The following is a 23083-nucleotide window of genomic DNA, read 5'->3' as shown; positions in this document are numbered from 1 at the left end:
ATCTGTGGAATTCGCTACCCCAAAGTGCAGTGGATGCTGGGACAGTGAGTAAATTTAAGGAGGAGTTGGACAGATTTTTAATTGGTAATGGGTTGAAAGGTTATGGGAAGAAGGCAGGAAAATGGGGATGAGGAGCATATCAGCCATGATTGAATGGCCTCATTCTGCTCCTATATCTTATGAACTTATGACTGTATTTCCTCCCCTCCCAATGGCATCAAGCCATTTTCTGATCTGCAAACCACCCTGCTCTCTCATGAAGGTACAGTAAAGAACTTGTGGCAAATTAGCAGCCGGTATTAGAACTACCACAGACCTGCCAAAGAGAAGAAAAACAACATCACAGCATTTTAAAAAGTATTTTCTGTGTACCAGAACTTGGAAATAATTACTGAATTTCAATAGGTTTTCAATTATTTAGAAAGTAGGAAAAGGGAGAAGGTTTGTACCTCAATCATACAGATTTTATATGTATAAAAAAAACAATAGGGTGTCATTCCAATTTTAAGCACAACAACTCCATTAAAACTCAATACCAGCAAGTTAAAACGTGGCTGACTTTCACTAGGTCTGTTTCAGAAATTCTGCGGGTTGACTGAGACAACTGTAAATATTTTTGTATTCAGGCAGGTTGTTCCCAGAATCCTAAGTTCTCGTTCTATTTTGGTTTATCGAGATGTCATCACCTGTCATCAAATCTGTAGCAGCTGTCTGCGCCGGTTTGGCAGCAGCCATCTAAAATAGCAGCATCATCAGATGATTCTTTTCATTTTATATAGCTGACTTCAATACAGAAAAGCCTTTGGTGCAGTTTAACCCAAGTGGGAGCTAGCTTCATAGGAAGGAAAGGGTCTTTAAAGGCCACTTACTAACGCATGCAAAAATATTCAAAAATGGCCAAAGGCTTAAAACAATTATGGTCACCTGAACCTGGCTTTGCTGTATTAGGCCAAACGTTACACCTCTCCGCATTTTATTAATTTAATAGGCAAATAAATCAATTTTTTCATGCACTTCATTTGTGCTTTATACTACAGCACAGAGATCCAATCCAAATCTATCACAGGAAATGATGCATAAGCACCAATTGCTGATTTAGTTGGTACAATCCTCGCTGATGTTATGAATGGACAAGTCAGATTCCAGAGTGAAACCTGGCTTGATAAATCCGAATTTCTTTTTAAAACTGTGGAGTAAAGTTACAGAACAAATTCACAGGAATCTGCTGCTGAATAACACAAAGAATAGAACATTTTTAAATCAGAAAAATTAACTATATTGCACCAGACAAAAATGGTTGGAAAGATTTCAATACAAATACAAGAATACTGGTGGCACAGTGGTTAGCACTGCTGCTTCACAGGTTCGATTCCTGGCTTGGGTGACTGTCTGTGTGGAGTTTGCATATTCTCCCCATGTCTGTGTGAGAATCCTCTGGGTGCTCCAGTTTCCTCCCACAGTCTGGAAAACGTGCTGGTTAGGTGCATTGGCCATGCTAAATTCTCCCTCAATGTACCCGAACAGGCACTGGAGGTGGCGACTAGGGGATTTTCACAGTAACTTCATTGCAGTGTTAATGTAACACTACTTGTGACACTAATAAATAAACTTAAAACTTAACCCTAAAAGTAAGCAAGCATTCAAAAATACACCAAATTACTTTTGAATGACGTTGTCTTGGCAAAAACTATGCACAAATCTTCTAGCTCATCTTCCTCCTAGAACAAATACTTCCCAAATATGACACTAATAGATAAACTTATTAAACAATATTAATCAATATTTCACTAGTCCTTCACCCCAGCTTTCTTTACAGACACATAAAACAGGAAAGATAAGACCATTGACCATATCCAAAACATAATCTAATGTTCAGTGCAAATTTGTGGTACATGTAATTTAACAGGAGAACTGTAACACACGACACTCAAAAATAAATGACAGATGTGAGAAAATAAAATTCCATGGATACCTCAACAACTCATCCAGGTGTTTGTCACATTGTGAGCCGACAAGTCTCACTGAAACATTCCAATCTTCACATCTCAAGAACTCACCTCGGAATTCTCTCCAACTGATGCCTCCACAAGACGGCCTCAACAAGGATTCACTTTCAGCTTCTGAGATTCCGTTCCTCTGAATCTCCACGTACATTCAAATTTCACCTTCCGAGCACAATTTCAGATCTGCGGTCATGCCAAACAGAACACCACTGCTCCAAAAAGTCCCCAGCTAAAGAGTCACCAAACTTTGGCTGCTTCCTTGCATCTTCTGGCAAATCCATTTCACTTCATGTTCCCCCCCCCCCCCCCCCACCTCCCCCCCCCCCCCCCCCCCACCTTCCCCTCACCCCCGCCGGCCACCCCCCTCACCATTTACATTAATTTGGAGCCTTTTTCTGGGCTACTGTTGTTTATCTTGACTCAATGGGATCTATCTCTGATCCCCGTCTTTGTCCCTGCCTGGGACTTTCTTTTGGGACCTCATTCTGACCCACTTCCTGGTTTGGGATCTTTGCCCCATCCCCTTCCTATGTCCTGCTCCCGAGAATACCTCTTCTGGAATGGTGCTCCACTTCAGGTCACTAGACCTGAAGTTTTACTGCGTGTTATTTATTTTGTCTTCTTTCCTTCTATGCAGACAAGCAGGGCCAGTTCCTGGTTTTAATCGGTAACAAGACTAACCGCGCACTTGCAGCCCTTTGCTGGCTGGCACCTGTGTGAAAGGCCCAAAAAACCTGAACTGTGACTGCCAATTCAAAACAAAGTGTCAGATTTTGTTACATTGTGGACTAAATCAATGGAAAATTGATAAATGTCAGCTGAGACTAATTTTCTGTCTCTTGCTTAAATGATACTACACAGTAATAAACTTGATAAATACAGTCTGGTGAAAAGGTGTGTGAAATTTATCATTATCGCAGCATCAGTCCAAGCTACACGAGACACATTAAATCTAGCAGCGTAGGACCACTGCAGATCAGGCAGTGCAGTGGGGTGAGTTTTAATTACATAAAATATCAAAGGTTATACAGCACAGAAACAGGCCGCTTGTTCCAACCAATTCCAGCCGGTGTTTCTGCAGTAAAATTAAGTAATACAGTGGGTATAAAATGGGTTAAATAAAGTCATGCAAAATCCATAAAGGCTAGATCTGAAAAAAAAATTCACTCCCAGCATGAGTTGAAGTTAGAGATTAGATTAATTAAATTCAAAGAAAGCTGAATTTAAATTCTCAATACAATTGAATGATTTCCACAACCACAGTAATTTGTAAATTGATAGGAATATTGATATCTCCATCTGTTCCAACAACTCTCATGAAGTTCGACACCATCCAGGACAAAGCAGCCCACTTAATTGGCACCCCAGCCCCAAACATTCACTCCCTCCACCACCCATGCACAGTTGCAACAACGTATACCATTTACGAGATGCTTTGCAAGAACTCCCCAAGTCTCCTTCCAAACCTATAACCACTACCAGACTCAAGAAGGAGAAGAGGAGGAGATATCCGGGCTCACCTCCACCTGGAAGTTCCCCTCCAAGTCACTTACCATCCTGACTTGTAAATATATCACTGTTCCTTCACCGTCGCTGGGTCAAAATCTTGGAACTCTCTTCCTACAAGCACTGAGGATATATTATACATTACATGTGTGCAGACTGTAAATTTACATTAACCAGCTGCAGATTAATTTAGAACAGCTGCACTATGGACATTAAGTTTCAAGGTAAGCTTGGCTTGTATTCAGTATTTAACAAAGGAGTTAAACACAACACAAGAACATGAGACTGGCTATCTTAACGTCAATTATAGTAAAGATAATGGAATCTTTACACAATGGTGTAATAGAAAACCATCTATAAAATCTAAAATATATTAAAACATAGTGAACATGGATATCAAAATTGAAGAAAAAAAGCAAATTACAGCGGATGTTGGAATCTGAAGCCAAATGAGAAAATGCTGGAAAATCTCAGCAGGTCTGGCAGCATCTGTAAGGAGAGAAAAGAGCTGACGTTTCGAATCCAGATGACCCGGGGTGATTAAAATTGAACGCCATGTTTGATCAAACTTATTTTTTTTTAATATTATGTAAAAGAAAAAGTAGAAAAGGGTAAAGCAGTAGATTTAATATATTTGGGTTTTCTAAAGGCTTTCGATAAGATAATGCATAATAAATTCATGACTAAGATTAGCAGTTGGAGTTAGGGTACAATATTAGATTGGTTCTCAAGCTAGTTATAAAATAAAAAACAGAGAAATGGGGTTCAGGGTAGTTATTCAAACTGGCAAAAGGTGAGGAAGGTTATCCACAGGGATTGTTCACAACTTACATTGACGATCAAAAGCATAGTTTCAAAATTTGCAGATGACACCAAATGGGAGTTGCAGTTAAGGACATGCCAAAATATAGGAAGACATTAATAAGTTTGTAGAATTAGCATATCAAGAAATGAATTAAAGATAGACAAATGTGAGATGGTGAATATTGGTAGGAAGATAAAGGAGGTCATATATTGCTTGGTTAATAAAAGTCTGACAGCGACTGAGTTAGTTCACGTGTGCTCTGTCCAAAGGCAGGTCATGGGCTTATTATCTACTGAAGCATCATCCCATGCTGTTGTTTTCAGCCACGTGTTTTTTTCATGGTGGCTTGCCATTGCCTTCTACTTTCAGGGGCAGGCTGAGGAGGCAGGTTTCAAGTCTGCCTCAGCTGGAAAAGGAACCAAACCTGCACTGTTGGCATTATTCTAAACCACACACTTGGCACCTAGCCAACAGAGCTAACTAGCCCCCAATCTAGGACTACAGCTACACAAACGACTAAAAGTAATGCTATTCGGAATAAGACCCGATGCTCCTTTCTAGAGGGGTAGAACCAAAAAGCCAAGAGGCAATATTAAACTTGTATCAAACTTGGTTAGGTCACACTTGGGCTGCTGCTGACAGTCTGGTCTCCATATTATAAAAATACACAGAGGCATTACTGAAGATGCAAAACATTCATAAAGTTAATACTAGAACTGAGAGGGTATATTTATTAGGAAAGGCTGAACATGTGGTGGATCTATTCTCTAGAAAAGACAAGGGTGAAATGAAAAATATAGTTATTTAAGATAATGAAAGAATTTAATAGAGATGATTATAAAGAATATGTGTCTAGTTGCTGGGGAGTCCAAAGATAGAGGTAAGTATAAGATAGTCACTAAAAACTCTAACAGGTAATTCAGAAGAAAAATCGATGCCCAGTGAATCTTTTTTTATTCATTTGTGGGACATGGACGTTGCTGGCTGGCCAGCATTTATTGCCCATACCTAGTTGCCCTTGAAGGGCAGCTGAGAGAATGTTGAACTTGCTACCATTAGTAGGAGAGTCAAACGGCTTAGATACCTTTAAGGGGAAGAGAGATAAGTAAAAGGGGGAGAAATTACTCGAAGGAGTTTTGCAGAATAAAGAGACATGCTGTTGAAGCTTTTCATATTGCACTCATGGGTGGCATGGTGGCACAGTGGTTAGCACCGCTGCCTCACAGCACCAGGGAACTGGGTTCAAATCCAGCCTTGCGTGACTGTCTGTGTGGAGCTTGCACATTTTCCCCATAGCTGCATGAGTTTCTCTGGGTGCTCTGGTTTGCTCCTACAGTCTAGAGCTATACAGGTTAGGTGGATTTGTCATGCTAAATTGCCTCTTAATGTCCCAATATGTGTAGGTCAGGGGGATTAGCAGGTTAAATGCGTGGGGTTATGTGGATTGGATGTGGGGGAGGTGCATAAGGGAACTATATTGTCCCCATGATTTTGTTTACTTAAAAACAGATGCAATGCTTGAATATATTTATTTTGTCAGCAGACGACAGGCCCCGAAAAATGAACATATGTACAGTTTCTAATAGGGACGAGTGAGTCACATTATGAGTCTGACTGATAATCATAAATTAGTTGTGAGTATAATTCTTAGCACACCCGGGATTATTCAGCAAGTATTGTCCAATCGTGGAATCACATCTAACGTTAGACATTATGGGTGGAATCTTCTGATAAATTGTCACAAGTGTTGGTTCCAGTGAGAAAACCAGTGTGTAGCTCCACAGCTGTACAACCAAGTTTTCTCACCAGATCTCTGGCACTCTGTGCATGGTTTATGCCCTCACTCTGGTAGGGTGGGGCCTGATTGAGCTGGCAATGCCAGTTCCACCGAGATTGGGATGCCACCTTTAGAGGGTGTCCTGATCTGTGTTGAAAAGAAACTCACCCCACAGACACAAGGGAGCCCCCACTAGCACTGGGGTAACCCGGCTCCCCCACAAGTAACGGGGCAACCCCAGCCCCAGCCTGCCACAAACGTCGGGTTGACCACCCCATATAGGCATCAGGGGAATCCCCCTACACCAGCAAAGACCCCACATGTAAGTGGAGCCCCCAAAAGGGGCTCCTCAGAGGGCCATGGTGGGACTGCCAAGGTGGCACTGTCAGGGGATGCCCCTCTGCCTCCCAAGGGCTAGACTTACCTTTGTACCCCTGGCGGGTTTCCTTCAACGGCTTTGCTGAAGCTACTGTAAGCTGCGCTGATGTGACGTCACGCCAGCGAGGGGGGAGTTCCATACTTGGGGGGAACCTATGGTGGGGAAGCCCATTAAATACATTTAAATTTATTTAAATGTATTCAAATGAGGTTCCCGGTGTTGTGATACCAGCAAGGGGCAGGGTCAATCTCAGAATGGGATTTCGTTGTCGAGATTCTCATTCTTGTGGGATTTTCTGCCGTTGCTGCCATTCTCTCCTGCGGAAAACTGGCTGAAAATCCAGATTTAGATTCTGAGTTTTGCAAGTATGGGCTGATTGAGTACGGTCAGTACTCTCTCCGCCTGTTGTGAAAAGCCAAAAGGACTCTCTGATAGGATCTGCCAGTCACTGGGAAGTGTGGCCTACATACCTGGCATTGGGCCAGCACTGAAATTCATTTACTGCATTACTAGGTGTGGGATAGGCAGAATGTCTTTTTGGCTTGATTGGCTTGATGTTAGTAGAAAATACCATTCATATTGCTTTGCACTGTAGCAGCGTGAAACTGCTAGCTTCACCCAAGTTCAAACTACACGAAAAGTTACACTAAGAACCAATTTAAGATGATCAGTTGGATTCACGTGGCTCACTTATGCCTGCCTGAAGCTACATATATTCACATGCATGGACCTATCCACTGTAGCAAAACAAATATGTTCAGACACTGAACCTTTCTAAAATTCAACAGAAATATGCAGGAACAATAGTTCCTTGATATGTAGTCCATGGCAACTCCTGGACCAATCAGAGTCGACTTGCAAACCAATCAGCATCATTTTCATATGCAGTATGAATTGTTGCTTCCTTTGAAATTTGGCATTCTTGCACCAGTCCTGATGAGTGCAAGATAAAAAGCTTCGACAGCAGGTTTCTTTTTTCAGCAGTACTCAAGTTCTGTACTACCAACCAACTATTAATAGAAGGATATGTGGATAAAGTCAGATGTGTGTTTGGAGGAAGCTTGCATGGAATGAAAACATTGCTGGACTGTCTTCCTGTTTTACTTTCTTCCATTACTTTAAACACAGATATCAGTTATAACAACCACTGACTTTTGTTTCTAACAAATTCATACATACTTACAAATTAGGAGCAGAAATAGGCCACTCAGTCCCTTGTCATTCAATAAAATCATGGCTGATCTGACTGTAACCTCCCATCTACCCCCCCAGCAACCTTTCACCCCCTCATTTATCAACAATCTATCTAACTCTGAATTAAAAATATTCAAAGACTCTGCCTCCATGTCCTTTTGAGGAAAGGAATTCTAAACACTCACAACCCTCTGAGAGAAAACATTTCTCCTCATTTCTGTTTTAAGTGGGTGACCTCTTATTTTTAAACACTGAGCCCAATTCTAGATTCTCCCACAAGATGAAACTTCCTTTCCACATCCACCTTGCCAAGACCCTCTTGGGTCTTAAAGATTTTGATAAAGTCACCTCTTACTCTTCTAATCATCAGTGGATACAAGCCTACCCTGTCCAACCTTTCCTCATAGGACAAGCTTCCCATTCCTGGTATGAGTCTAGTAAACCTTCTCTGAACTGCTTCAAACACATTCATATCCTTCCTTAAAAATGGAGACAAATACTGCACACAGTACTCCAGATGTGGTCACACCAGTGTTCTGTACTACTGATGTGGAGATGCGGGTGTTGGACTGGGGTGGGCACAATGAGAAGTCTCACAACACCAGGTTAAAGTCCAACAGGCTTATTTGGTAGCACGAGCTTTCAGAGCGCTGCCCCTTCATCAGGTGAGTAAAGTGTTGGGACATCCTTTCTTGCAGCGTCCCGAGGCAAGACCATGTAGACACTATGACAACAGATGAATGGACACCGCTCGACAATCACCAGGCAGGAGTGTTCCCTTCCTGTCAGGGACCAAATTTGCACCTCAATATGCCAACATCTTCATGCACAGGTTCGAACAAGAGCTCTTCACCGCACAGGACCTTTAACCGATGCTATACACTAGATACATCGATGACATTTTCTTCCTTTGGACTCATGGTGAACAATCACTGAAGCAACTATATGATGACATCAACAAGTTCCATCCCACCATCAGACTCACCATGGACTACTCTCCAGAATTGGTTGCATTCTTGGACACATGCATCTCCATCAAGGACGGTCACCTCAGCACCTCACTGTACCGTAAGCCCACAGATAACCTCACGATACTCCACTTCTCCAGCTTCCACCCTAAACACGTTAAAGGAGCCATCCCCTACGGACAAGCCCTCCGTATACACAGGATCTGCTCAGATGAGGAGGATCACAACAGATACCTCCAGATGCTGAAAGATGCCCTCATAAGAATAGGATATAGCGCTCGACTCATCAATCGACAGTTCCGACATGCCACATGCCGCACCGACCCTCTCAGAAGACAAACACGGGACATGGCGGACAGAGTACCCTTCGTCGTCCAGTACTTCCCCGGAGCGGAGAAGCTACGACATCTTCTCTGGAGCCTTCAACATGTCATTGATGAAGACGAACATCTTGCCAAGTCTATCCCCACACCCCCTACTTCTTGCCTTCAAACAACCGCACAACCTCAAACAGACCATTGCCCGCAGCAAACTATCCCGCCTTCAGGAGAACAGTGACCACGACACCACACAACCCTGCCACAGCAACCTCTGCAAAACGTGCTGGATCATCGACACGGATGCCATCATCTCATGTGAGAACACCATACACCAGGTACACGGTACATACACTTGCAACTCGGCCAACGTTGTCTACCTGATACGCTGCAGGAAAGGATGTCCCGAGGCATGGTACATTGGGGAGACCATGCAGACGCTACGACAATGCATGAATGAACACCGCTCGACAATCACCAGACAAGAGTGTTCTCTTCCTGTTGGGGAACACTTCAGCGGCCACGGGCATTCGGCCTCTGATCTTTGGGTAAGTGTTCTCCAAGGCAACATTCACGACACACGACAGCGCAGAGTCGCTGAGCAAAGACTGATAGCCAAGTTCAGCACACATGAGGACGGCTTCAACCGGCATCTTGGGTTCATGTCACACTATCTGTAACCCCCATGACTTACCTGGGCTTGCAAAATCTCACTAACTGTCCTGGCTGGAGACAATACACATCTCTTTAACCTGTGCTTAACCCTATCTCCACTCACATTGTCTATACCTTTAAGACTAGATTACCTGTAAAGACTTGCATTCCAACCATTATTTTGTAAATTGAGTTTGTGCCTTTATATGCCCTGTTTGTGAACTGAAATCCCACTCACTTGACGAAGGAGCAGCGAGCGCTCCGAAAGCTAGTGGCTTTTGCTACCAAATAAACCTGTTGGATTTTAACCTGGTGTTGTGAGACATCTTACAAGGAACACTTCAGCGGTCACGGGCATTCAGCCTCTGATCTTCGGGTAAGGCACACGACAGTGCAGAAGTGCCGAGCGGTCACGGGCATTCAGCCTCTGATCTTCGGGTAAGACACACGACAGTGCAGAAGTGCCGAGCAGAAACTGATAGCCAAGTTTCGCACACATGAGGACGGCCTCATCCAGGATCTTGGGTTCATGTCACACTATCTGTAACCCCCCACGACTTGCCTGCGCTTGCAAAATCTCACTAACTGTCCCGGCTGGAGACAATTCACACCTCTTTAACCTGTGATTATCCCTCTCTCCGCTCGCATTGTCCGTACCTGCAAAGACTTGATTACCTGTTAAGACGCACATTGCAACCATTATCTTATAATTGAGTCTGTGTCTATATATTCCCTGCTTGTGAACCCAACTCTTCACTTATCTGATGAAGGGGCAGTGCTCCAATAGCTCGTGCTACCAAATAAACCTGTTGGACTTTAACCTGGTGCTGTACTACTGAAGCATTAACTCCCTATGCTTAACATTCAATTCCCCTCGCAGTAAATGGTAACAATAAATGATGATTATTTTCTGTACCTGCATACCAGCTATTGCTGTTTCATGCATGAGGATACCCAAATCCCTCTGAATCCCAGAGCTCTGCAGTTTCTCACCATTTAAATAATATGCTTCTTTTTTTATTTTTTCAAAGAAAATGGACAATTTCACATTTTCTCATATTATACTCCATTCGCCAGATCTTTGCCCACTCACTTAACTGATCTGTGTCCCTTTGTAGCCTCCTTATGTCCACTTCACAGTTTACTTTGTGTTTCATGCTGAGGCTCCTGGACTCCTGCCTTCAGCCTTCCCTTACCCGCCTCACCTGCAGTCACACCCTCCTGCCCCTGACCAAATCAAAAGACCCTCTCTCAAGGGGTGCGACTGTCTCCCGGTACAAAGAAGGTAAGTTTCCCCCTCCCTTATGTGTTGCAGTGTCTGCAGCTCGGCCTCCAGCTCAATGACTTTAAGCAAAAGCTCTTCAAGACGCAGACACTTACCGCAGACTTGTTTCACCTGGATCACGCTGGTATCCAGGACCTTCCAAATGCTCCAGACATGACGCATCACCTACCCTGAATGTGTTTTATTTAGCCACTTAATTATTTTATGCAATTATATATTTTCTTGTATTTATTTTATTAACCTTGATTCAAATTCCTGTCTAATTTAAACCTTATGAATAGAATAGAGCTTAACCACTACCAGATACCCAACAACCAGCTCACTTCTTCCCCTGCAGTGGAGTAATAGCCAATTCCTACAGGGTGAAAAAGGAGCACCTCCTCCTCCTCACACATGTCCTCAACTCACCAAACTCCTGCACTCTGATCAAGGTCGCATTCCAGTGCTAGCTCACATTGAGATGTCAACAAAGGTAGAATTTATACAAGTATTTTGAACAGAACACTGTCGCTACAGTCAACCTGGAATGGTAAAGCATGGTAGCTGGGTTCTTATACTGAATTGTACACCTCACATTGAGATGTCTGAATTAAGATGTTATAAAACTAAAAGGACCAGGTGAGACCATAGAAACATAGAATCTCTACAGTGCAGAAGGAGGCCATTCGGCCCATCGAGTCTGCACTGACCACAATCCCACCCAGGCCCTTTCCCCATAACCCCACGCATTTACCTTAGCTAGTCCCCCTGACACTAAGAGGCAGTTTAGCATTGCCAATCAAACTAACCCGCACATCTTTGAACTGTGGGAGAAAACCGGAGCACCCGGAGGAAACCAACGCAGACACAGGGAGAATGTGCAAATTCCACACAGATAGTGACCCAAGCCGGGAATCAAACCCGGGTTCCCGGCACTATGAGGCAGCAGTGCTAACCACTCTGCCACCGTGCCACCAGAAATAGAAAAAACAGTCAAAGCTCCTTTCCTTAATTAACTATCTACAGCTACTCCCCAGTGGATAGCTTCTAACGTCCTGTTTGGACCCCTGGATAAGATTTAAAACATAAGCAGTACTTTCGGTGACAAACAATATTAGATTTTTAGAAAGAGATTTAAGATTCCATCAACTCACCAAACACCAGTATTCCATTCAGGATCGCACTCCAGTCATGTTACACAACACAACACAAATCATACAATATGATTCCAGACAGGTATATGATGATTATTGAGTTTACAATTCAGTATAAGAACCCAGCTACCATGCTTTACAATTCCAGGTTGACAATAGCCAGTGTTCTGTTCAAAATACTTGTATAACTTCTACCTTTGATCTCTTCTGTGCATATCGTCAGTAAACCATTGTATGTCAACAGAAAGACAATGCAGGCTTCAGATAACATGGAACCAAAAAGATAAACTCATGTTCATCTCCAGCTCCCTCAAAAATTCTGTTACCATGGTTACACAGTCCATTTAAGCACTTTTATGGAAATTAAGTTACAACTTCTATCGCAGACAGCTCTGTCAGCAAGAATGGAAAGTGCTTATGTGCAGACAAGGCCTGGGTGAGGTCAGTGGTTGCTTATTCAAAGAAATGACTAATCTAACCTTGCATCAGTTCCTTAAACACTGCGTCTCCAGCCTTTGGCCATGGCCAGGGGATGAACCAAAGACATATACAAGAACAAATACCAAAATCAAGACATATTATGCTAATGAGGGATTAGAAGGAGACGGTTTCTATTGGATAAGAAAGGACAATAAGCTGTACTATGATTGGTGGACTATGTATGTAAATTAAGGATTAGAATGTTGCTCATTTCTCATTTGCTGGAATGAACTATAACTGCAAATCATCTGAATGAATCGACAGAACACCGAGTAATGCATCCCACTGTATGTGTATTCTTCTTGTGCACAAATAATAAAGCTTGGAAGTTTGAGTACTCTTGGTGCCTTGATTGTACCCAAGTCGACTACACTTTCATCACTTCTTATTGTAAGCTACAATCAAAATGGTGTCTCTCTCGAGACATGAATGACTGGCCTTCATATCCCTTCAGTTTCTCATTCTTTACAAAGCATTTCTGTTGAAAAGAACTGAAAACTGTTTGAACTTAACATGTGCCGATTCCAGAAACAATGAGATGGGGGTTGCGTGAGGTCACATTCCCGCACTCCTATCCTTTTTCTTTCTCTGCCTTTATGGCAGGAGTTATCTGGGTAACATTTGTACAATTAAGTTATTCTACTCAACAGCAAACACGTGCGTTGACCTGTTAGGCTCAGTAGCCTATTTCTGTTAGTATGTTGATGTAGTTCGGTCTAATTGTCACATATGAACATGAGGGGGGACGATTTTACAAGAATTTGGCAGCGTGTTGGTTCTGGTGAGAATAATGGACTGAATCGCAACAATAGCTCCGGTGTCATTTCTAACCGAATCTTGAGCCTCATTGACAAACTTTTTATGGCCCGCCATGGCTCCAATTAATCGCACCAATCACTGGGGAGCTTCATGTAAATGGCTCCCCAGCACTTGTTTCACAGCAACTGCAGGGGATGGCAGCCAGGAAACCTGCACCGCGTTTCTCAGAGGGAGCCCTGATCAGACTTCTCAATGTAATGGAGCAGAGGCAGGACACACCCTACTCTCTCACCAGGAGAAGGCCTCCCATCAAGGTCACCACCCCTAACTGGGTTGCAGTGGCAGCACTGGTGAGTGCAGGCTCGGTGCAGAAGAGGACGGGACAGCAAGAAGATGACTGATCAGGCGCTCAGCCAGGGTAAATCAGCCTCATACCATCATTTTCTGGACCTGTTCACATACTCTGCTCATCTCCACCTTCATCTCTCACCCAGCCACTTTGGCCTTTGTCAACACCTGTAAGGAGGCTCACTTGTCCTCTCCCCCATCACTGTGTTCCCCCGCTATCCGCTGCCATTGCTCCTCAAATTCCAGCTCCCACTCAAGACCCAAGCCTCATAATCACCTTAAATGTCATCACTGCCACCGACAGTCTCCTTATCTGTGTCATTGCAGGACAAAATCGACCACAATAAGCGTGAGCAAGCATGCCCAGCTGGAGTAATACTGAAGATCAGAACCCCCATGCATTTCGAGGAGAGGGCTGCGAGCTAGCAGGGAGGAGGAAGAGCATGCTTGCGCTGCTCGTGAAGTGGGGGCAGCAGACAAACATGAGAATCCTCAAGACAGGCTGTCATTCCTCAAGTCTCAAGAGAGTAATCAATGTTACCTCCTTTACCCAGAGGATTGGAGGATAGCCAATGTGGTCCCGTTATTTAAGAAGGGTAGGAAGGATAACCCGGGTAATTATAGGCCGGTGAGCTTGACGTCCGTGGTGGGGAAGTTGTTGGAGAAGATTCTTAGAGATAGGATGTATGCGCATTTAGAAAGGAATAAACTCATTAACGATAGTCAGCATGGTTTTGTGAGAGGGAGGTCATGCCTCACTAACCTGGTGGTGTTTTTTGAAGAAGTGACCAGAATGGTTGACGAAGGAAGGGCCGTGGATGTTGTCTATATGGACTTTAATAAAGCGTTTGACAAAGTCCCTCATGGTAGGCTAGTGAAAAAGGTTGGATCTCATGGGATAAAGGGGGAGGTGGCGAGATGGGTGGAGAACTGGCTTGGTCATAGAAGACAGAGGGTTGTAGTGGAAGGGTCTTTTTCCGGCTGGAGGCCTGTGACTAGTGGTGTTCCGCAGGGCTCTGTATTGGGACCTCTGCTGTTTGTGATTTATATAAATGATCTGGAAGAAGGAGTAACTGGGGTGATCAGTAAGTTTGCGGACGACACAAAACGGGCAGGACTTGCAGATAGTGAGGAACATTGTCAGAGGCTACAGAAGGATATAGATAGGCTGGAAATTTGGGCAAAGAAATGGCAGATGGAGTTCAATCCTGATAAATGCGAAGTGATGCATTTTGGTGGGAATAATGTAGGGAGGAGCTACACGATAAATGGAAGAACCATAAAGGGTGTAGAGACGCGGAGGGACCTCGGTGTGCAAGTCCACAGATCTTTGAAGGTGACGTCACAGGTGGAGAAGGTGGTGAAGAAGGCATATGGCATGCTTGCCTTTATAGGACGGGGCATAGAGTATAAAAGTTGGGGTCTGATGTTGCAGATGTATAGAACGTTGGTTCGGCCGCATTTGGAATACTGCGTCCAGTTCTGGTCGCCACACTACCAGAAGGACGTGGAGGCTTTGGAGAGAGTACAGAGGAGGTTTACCAGGATGTTGCCTGGTATGGAGGGGCTTGGTTATGAGGAGAGATTGGGGAAACTGGGGTTGTTCTCCTTGGAAAGACGGAGGATGAGGGGAGACTTAATAGAGGTGTATAAAATTATGAAAGGCATAGATAGGGTGAACGGTGGGAAGCTTTTCCCCGGGTCGGTGGTGACGTTCACGAGGGGTCATAGGTTCAAGGTGAAGGGGGGGAGGTTTAACACAGATATCAGAAGGACATATTTTACACAGAGGGTCGTGGGGGCCTGGAATGTGTTGCCGGGCAAGGTGGTGGAGGCGGACACACTGGGAACGTTTAAGACTTATCTAGACAGCTATATGAACGGAGTGGGAATGGAGGGATACAAAAGAGTGGTCTAGTTTGGACCAGGGAGCGGCGCGGGCTAATTGTTCTTTGTTTCTCGTTTCAAGGCTTCATTCTAAGATCATCTTGCTGGTGCCAGTACAGAGCGAGACTGCGGATAGTTGGGAACCTGTCTCGCGGGCAGGGAATTCAGATGGTGTTCGTAAAGCAGAAGTGGAAATGAATAGGGTTGGGAAGCATTTTCTGATCAGGGCCAGTGTGATCTCCTGGACTCGTTTCGATCGCCTCAGGGGGTCGGAGAGGAATTTCCCAGATTTTTTTTTCCCCATATTGGCCCTGGGGTTTTCACTCTGGGTTTTCGCCTCTCCCTGGAGATCACATGATCTGGAATGGGGGGGTGGGGGTGAGTTAATAGGTTGTGATGAACAAAGCATCGTAGCTGTGAGGGACAGCTCGGTGGATAGGATATTAGGATGTAGATAGGCTGGAAAATTGGGCGGGGATCCTGGATTCAGGATTCAATCCTGGACCGGGGAGCGGCGCGGGCTTGGAGGGCCGAAGGGCCTGTTCCTGTGCTGTATTGTTCTTTGTTCTTTGTTCTTTATCCCCTGTGATGCACTGGTGCCATGGCCCTTCTCTTGCAAGCAAAGCCGGACCATCCTAATGCCCCCTGGATTCACCAGATTGAGCAGCTCCAATGGAGACTTCTCCGACCCCACCATTGAAGAGGCATCACAGCTGTCACCTGCACTCGGCACCAGTACAGATACTCACACCTTGGTGGGTTCACTAAGTAGACAGGCTTCTGGGTCACACACTGGTGACCACCTCACAGCTGAAGATTCGCAGCAGGTAGAGGCCGGGACGTCCCAGCGAACCCACACTCAGAAGGATGCCCGAGGCCAGGACTCTGCTAGGCCACTTACCAATGATGTCGGAGTGCCAAATTCTCCATTCTCACTGGCAGTGGGGCAGCCACAGTGAAGATCAGAGAATCCCACTCAATATTTGCAATAGGGCATTTTCCCTTTGAAAATATCTGATGTCAGAACATGCATTACCTGAAAAGTTTGACATAATCTGCAGTTAATGACATTCATTTGCCCTCATTTGCAATCAATTATGCTCAAAAGCAATCATTTAGCTATCATTTGATATCAGTTGCACTAAAAGCCAATCATTTAGCTATCATTTAACATTACATGTACTGTAACTGATATCAATGTCATCAATTGCCCCAAATTACAGCACTCAAACATCTGTGATCATCAACCTCACTTCAGCATTCAGATACCAAATATGATCAGAGTTTATTTTCCATATTTCTGAATTTCAATAGCTTCAAACAGGATAAAATGGAACTATATTTAAAAAAGCAGACCCTGTTTTGATGAGGTATTTTTATGTTCTCCTTTAATACCTATAACCCTTGCAGCACAACCCTGCCCCCATCATGCTCACCTATCCCACTCCACTTGAGGGAAGTCATGGGGATAGGGGTTCAAGAACAGAAGTCAGGGGGAGGAGGTGTTGGAGGTCAAGAGTTTGGAAGGCTCCAAGGCCTGGAAGAATGGCAAGGCCCTGAAGGTCGATGAGGCCTCAAAACGTGCAGGCTGGAGGGAGAATGAGTGAGTCTGGAAGGAGGGGGGAGAGGCTCAAGTGAGGGGGGAGTTTGGAGGAGAAAAGGCTGGAGGGAGAGGGAAAGGTTGGATGGACAGAGAGAGGTTGGAGGGAGGTGGGAAGAGTTTGGGGGGGGAGAGTTTAGAAAATGGAGGAAGAGGAAGAATTTGGAGGGAAGGGGAGAGTCAGGGATGGTTTGGAGACTGGAGGAAGAGATGCGGGAGAGTTTGCAGACTAGAGGGAGAGGTTGGAGATGGAAGGAGAGGGGAAGGGTTGAGAGACTGCAGGGAAAGTGGGAGGAAGGTTTGGAGATTGGAGGTAGAGTTTAGACTCTGAGACTGGAAGTGTAGCAGGAAGGGGAAAGTGTAGATCCTGAGATTGCAGAGGGGGTAGAATTTGGATCCTGAGACTTGGGGAGTGGGTGGGTGGAAAGTAAAGACCTGAGGCTAAAATGAATTAGAAACTAATGTGGTAAAAGCAAATTACTGCAGATGCTGGAATCTGAAACCAAAACAATAAATGCTGGATATTAAGATAAATTCCTTGTATTTTTCTATACATACATACAGTGCATTGGATAGCTTTTGAGAGTGCTGCGTATATAGGCCTGAGTGTACTGGATAACTTTGAGTGCACAATCAAATTTGATGTCAAATGCATTCCAAATGAGAACTTTTGATGTCAAATTGTTATTGAGAGCATTGAGCACACTTGAAAGCAACGATGATATTAACATTTTTGGGTCGGGGATATGCTCTAATTTGCAGAAAGAAATATGTTGTTCCATCTATTTCCCTGAAACCACGCACATATATATAAATCATGATTCCTAGTCCAATCTACCTTTCACAAAAAGTGTGAAGTAAATGGACTTCTTATTTCCTAAGACACTGACCATGTGTCAGCTGTCTATATGGCTTACCCATAGTTCTCCCTGTCTGCAAGCTAGCTCTGATTCATAGTCTGATATCAAAACTAGCCATGAAGTTCAAGGAGAAATTTAATTCCAAAATATCCCTCACAAACCCACCCAAATCTATTTTGACCACTGACCATAAGGTTAAATGTTATAATGAGCTGTGTGTATCAGATCTAATCCATCTCCAGGTTTAATTCTGGCTGCCTGGATCTCAGGAAATCAGAGCAGCTAAAGGAAGGCACGGTGGCACAGTGGTTGGTACTGCTGCCTCACAGCGCCAGGCACCAGGGTTTGATTCCGGCTTAGGTCACTATCTGTGTGGAATCTGCACGTTCCGCGTTGGTTTCCTCCGGATGCTCCGGTTTCCTCCCACAGTCCAAAGATGTGTGAGTTAGGTGGATTGGCAATGCTAAATTGCCCCTTAGTGTCAAGGGGACCAGCTAGGGCAAATACATGGGATTATGGGTATAGGGCCTGGGTGTGATTGTGGTTGGTGCAGACTTGATGGGTCGAATGGCCTCCTTCTGCACTGTAGGATTCTATGATTACCACATGGAAGAGGTAAGTGGCTTTGCAGCACAGCTTGTGGCCAAGTGAGTGGCAATGTTTTTCCTAACCCTCCAAGCTTACCCTCACCTCCCGAGCCAGGAAGAAGCCACCCTCCCCCACCCCTTAACCCCAGGAACACTAGCACCCCACCTTCCAGGATCAGAGCCCAATATCCCCTGCAACTCCCATTCTGAAGATTAGAACAAAGCCTTTCCCCCCTCCCCCCAATGATCTGAACATTAACCTTGGAGTGGGGTGTGAGTCTTTACAAGATCTGAATTCCATGACCTGTGTGAAAAAAAGCCATTGACATCAACGTGTTGGATTCGTTCTCCCTATCAGCCACACTCTTACATATGAACAGTTGCTGACCCCTAGCAGAGTTAAGGTGTGTTGGACTCGCCTTGAGAGAATGTAGAAGGACATTGTTGCACTTGTGGAGCTGCAGCCAGGTTATTCAGATGACCCCATGACTAGTGACCTCCTCTACAATCTATGTTCAGGCTTGCTTGGTAACCAAGGAAGTCTACTCCTTCTATCCCTGGGGAAGAAAGTATTCTCTCTTGCCTGAGGAGTAGCCTAGGGAGTTGTCACCCTGACATAAGATTACCTGAGATCTTGGTGTGCTGATAGCACATCTTTTCTCCGGCCTTCACCTTTTGGCCTTCACTGCTGGCTGGAGGTCTTGAAATGGAAGATCTGATGCAGATCTATCCGAAACAGCTCTGAGACAACTCTGGAAGCTTGAGACAGCATTCTAGTGCCAGCAGCCGTTTAAATATGGTGCCAACACATCCGTCCATATCAGCTGATGATGCAGACGATCTGGCTGCTGCCTTATATTCCCTGCCTCTGGCAGCCACCTTGCCTCCTGGCCATTGATTAACCAGCCGCAGGAGGTCCTGGTGAGACTGGGAATTTAAGTTGGAACATCAGTGCCTCCCGCTTCTAGTCCTACCTTCGCCTCCTCAGATTCACGTTAAGGTACAGCCATTATTTTACTGAATGTTCTCAGGATAAGAAATTTTATCATAACCTTCAATAGAAACTGTAATGAAATACTTGCGTTGACACTGACATTCACACCTCATTATACAAAAAAATTGATAAATTGCACAACTCAAACTTTAATATTTCCTTTCTGTTATTTCATACTCCTCAAAAAACCCATCTTTGGCCTTTTTGTACTTATAAACCACAGCCCCATCTTCAACCACCTTCATTGAAACATAGAAACTAGAAGCAGGAGGAGGCCATTCGGCCCTTCGCGCCTGCTCCACCATTCATTTTAATCATGGCTGATCATTGAATTCAATATCCTGATCCCGCCTTCCTCCCACATCTCTTGATCCCTTTAGCCCCAAGAGCTATATCTGTGGCAGTGAATTCCATACATTCACCACCCTCTGGGTGAAGAAATTGCTCTTCACCTCAGTTCTAAAAGGTTTACTCCCTGTCCTCAAACTATGGCCCCTAGTTCTGGACTCCCCCACCATTGGGAACATTTTTTTGGAATGTTTAACCCTGTTAGAATTTTATAGATTTCTATGAGATCACTTGTCACTCTTTTAAACTCCAGTGAATATAATCCTAACCAACTTAGTCTCTCCTCATATGACAGACCTGCCATCCCAGGAATCAGCCTGGTAAACCTTCGCTGTACTCCCTCTATAGCAAGTACATCCTCCCTCAGATAAGTACACCAAAACTGCATTAAATAGTCTAGGTGTGGCCTTACCAATGCCCTATACAATTGCAGCAAAACATCCCTATTCCTATAATCAAACCCTCTCGCTATGAAGGTCAATATACCATTTGCCTTCTTTACTGCCCGCTGTACCTTCGCACTTACTTTCAGTGATTGATGCACAAGGACACCAAGGTCTCACTGAGTATTCACCTCTCTCTACACCCATTCAAGTAATAATCTCCAAAGTCCTTAAACACATTTCCTCTCAAATCTGTGGCCTTCTTTCCCCTAATTCCGTATCTGAAACTTTCCATTCTGCTTTCTTCCCTGTTATAACATTGAAGCATCTTTATCACACTCACAAATGACACCTGATGTGACTGTAACCATGGTAAATTATCCCCCCTCATCCTTCTTGATCTGGTTGTCGCCTTTTACATGGTTGACCTCCTCCGATATCTCTCCTCCGAGTAGTTGGGTGGAATTACACTCATGTGGTTCCATTCTAATTGATCAATTAGAATGGAACCAGGTGAATGTAATTCTGCCTGCAGAGGCTTCCCTTCCAGCTTCCACACTCTCACCTCTGGAGTCCGTGAATGATTCATGTTTGGCCCATTTCTCATCCACATGCTTCCCCTTAGTGACATCATCCAAAATTACCCACAGGCTCTACGTGTATGCTCACAACACCTTCTGCCTACCTCCTCTCCTGACCCTCCACTGTCACAATACTTGTGCAACATCCTGTACTGGATGGGTAGAAACTAAAAAAACAAAGCCATTACCTTTGGTTCTTGTCACATACTCCATTCCTTAGCCATTGTCTCTCTCGCTCCCTTGTTGGAGTACATGAGGATCCTCCAATATATTCGCCAGTTGCTTATTAGGATAAATGCTTCAGTAGGCAATGTATCTGTTTAAATGCTGCTAGCCTGTGATCTCAGGAGTACTTACATACCTCTATGTTTTATTTTACCTTTGTATGAACTGGAGAGGCTATTATGCTTGCAGGGTGTGGATGGCATTAGGGAATAGGAAGTAGGAGAAGCAAGACAATTCAGAGAGAGGTAATGGGTAAGATGGCTAATTAAATTAAAAGGTCAGCACAATAAAAGAACAGAACAGCAAGAAGAGGAAGCTATGTTCCCATGGGAACCAAGACTAGGTACCTTGTAAACTATTGCTCAAGTCACACTTGTGCTGAATAAAGTTTAATCACTGTCACCAATGTAGGTCAATGCTGAATCATTGGCCATTAAAGTTTATCAAGAAGAAAACCTAATATTCTAGCAACAGACTGAACTAAATCATTCACAACCTTAGTGTCCTATCTGGCCCTGAGGTGCACATTTGATCCATGTCCACTCCATCAGTTAGACTGCCTACTTCCACCTCTGTATCCATAGAATCCATAGAAAACCTACAGTGCAGAAGGAGGCCGTTCATCCCATTGAGCCTGCACCGACTGTCTGAAAGAGCATCTTACCCTCACCCTATCCCTGCAACCCCACGCATCCACCATGGCTGATCCACCAAACTTGCACCAAACTTTGGACACTAAGGGGCAATTTAACATGGCCAATCCACCTAACCTTCACATCTTTGGATTGTGAGAGGAAACTGGAGCACCCGGAGGAAACCCATGCAGACACGGGGAGAACATGCAAACTCCACACCAGCAGCCACTCAAGGCTGGAATTGAACCCGGGTCCCTGGCGCTGTGTGGCAGCAGTGTTAACCACTCTGCCACCGCTAATCTCTGCACTTGCCTTCACTCACCTGCTGCTGAAACCCTCATCCATGCCTCTGTTACGTCCAGACTTGATTATTCCAATGCTCTCATGGCTGGCCTTCCATCTTCCATTCTCCATAAACATGGGCTCAGTATAAACCCTCTCTCTGTACTCTTACTCGCACTAGGTCCCATTAATCCATCACCCCTATGTTTACTGACCTAAATTCGCTCCCACTCTGGTTATGCTTTGATTTTAAAACTCTCATCCTTGTTTGCAAATCCTGCCAGAGTCTTGTCCTTCCTCTCAGTGGTCTTTCCCAGCCTTGCTAGATTTCTGCATTTCTCCAATGCTGACCTCTTGCATGGCCCTGACTCTTTTTACCCCACCATTAGTCACCATGCCTTCAATTGCCCAGGTCCTAAACTCTGGAAATTCCTCTGTGCTTGAGACTCTCACATTTGTGTCACCTTAAGTTGCATTGTGTCTGTGTAAAGTGGGAGCATAGACCTAAATGCATTCTGAAGAAGACTATCAGGAAGTGAATAGGTACTTTGTTCAATCCACCAATCTTTATCATTCTCAGGACATGCTGGCAAAGCTGGAGTTTTATTGCTGCTTCCTGACTATATACAACCAATTATCTCCCTAATGGAGAGGGATGTCTAGGTCCCTCTCTAATGGAGAGGGATGTCTAGGGCCCTTATGGATTATGGCTAATTTCTTACTTATTTAATTGCTCTTGAGGTTGTGACCTCTTGAAGCTCTGAGGTTTGGGCGGCACGGTAGCACAGTGGTTAGCACTGCTGCTTCACAGCTCCAGGGACCTGGGTTCGATTCCCGGCTTGGGTCACTGTCTGTGTGGAGTTTGCACATTCTCCCCGCGTCTGCGTGGGTTTCCTCCGGGTGCTCCGGTTTCCTCCCACAGTCCAAAGATGTGCGGGTTAGGTTGATTGGCCATGCTAAAATTGCCCCTTAGTGTCCTGGGATGCGTAGATTAGAGGGATTAGCGGGTAAAATATGTAGGGATATGGGGGTCGGGTCTGGGTGGGATTGTGGTCGGTGCAGACTCGATGGGCCGAATGGCCTCTTTCTGTAC

The 23083-nt window shown here is 44.6% G+C and overlaps 1 protein-coding gene across 3 annotated transcripts in view; it reads right to left on the bottom strand.

The window, feature by feature from the left end:
• Positions 1-23083, bottom strand: part of pkia (cAMP-dependent protein kinase inhibitor alpha) — a 124326-nt gene that overhangs the window by 32609 nt on the left and 68634 nt on the right. Inside the window, exon 2 of one of the 3 annotated variants that reach the window (XM_078216358.1) lies at positions 3557-3632. The exons of the other annotated variants lie outside the window; for them this stretch is intronic. Coding sequence (XP_078072484.1) covers positions 3557-3559 — 3 coding nt within the window. The 5' untranslated portion in view covers positions 3560-3632. The remainder of the gene's footprint in view (positions 1-3556; positions 3633-23083) is intronic. 3 annotated transcript variants of the gene reach the window in all.

The sequence above is a fragment of the Mustelus asterias genome, chromosome 7, assembly GCF_964213995.1.
Source record: "Mustelus asterias chromosome 7, sMusAst1.hap1.1, whole genome shotgun sequence".
In the NCBI taxonomy this organism is placed as follows: domain Eukaryota; kingdom Metazoa; phylum Chordata; class Chondrichthyes; order Carcharhiniformes; family Triakidae; genus Mustelus; species Mustelus asterias.
This window is presented reverse-complemented; position numbering and strand designations above follow the sequence as displayed.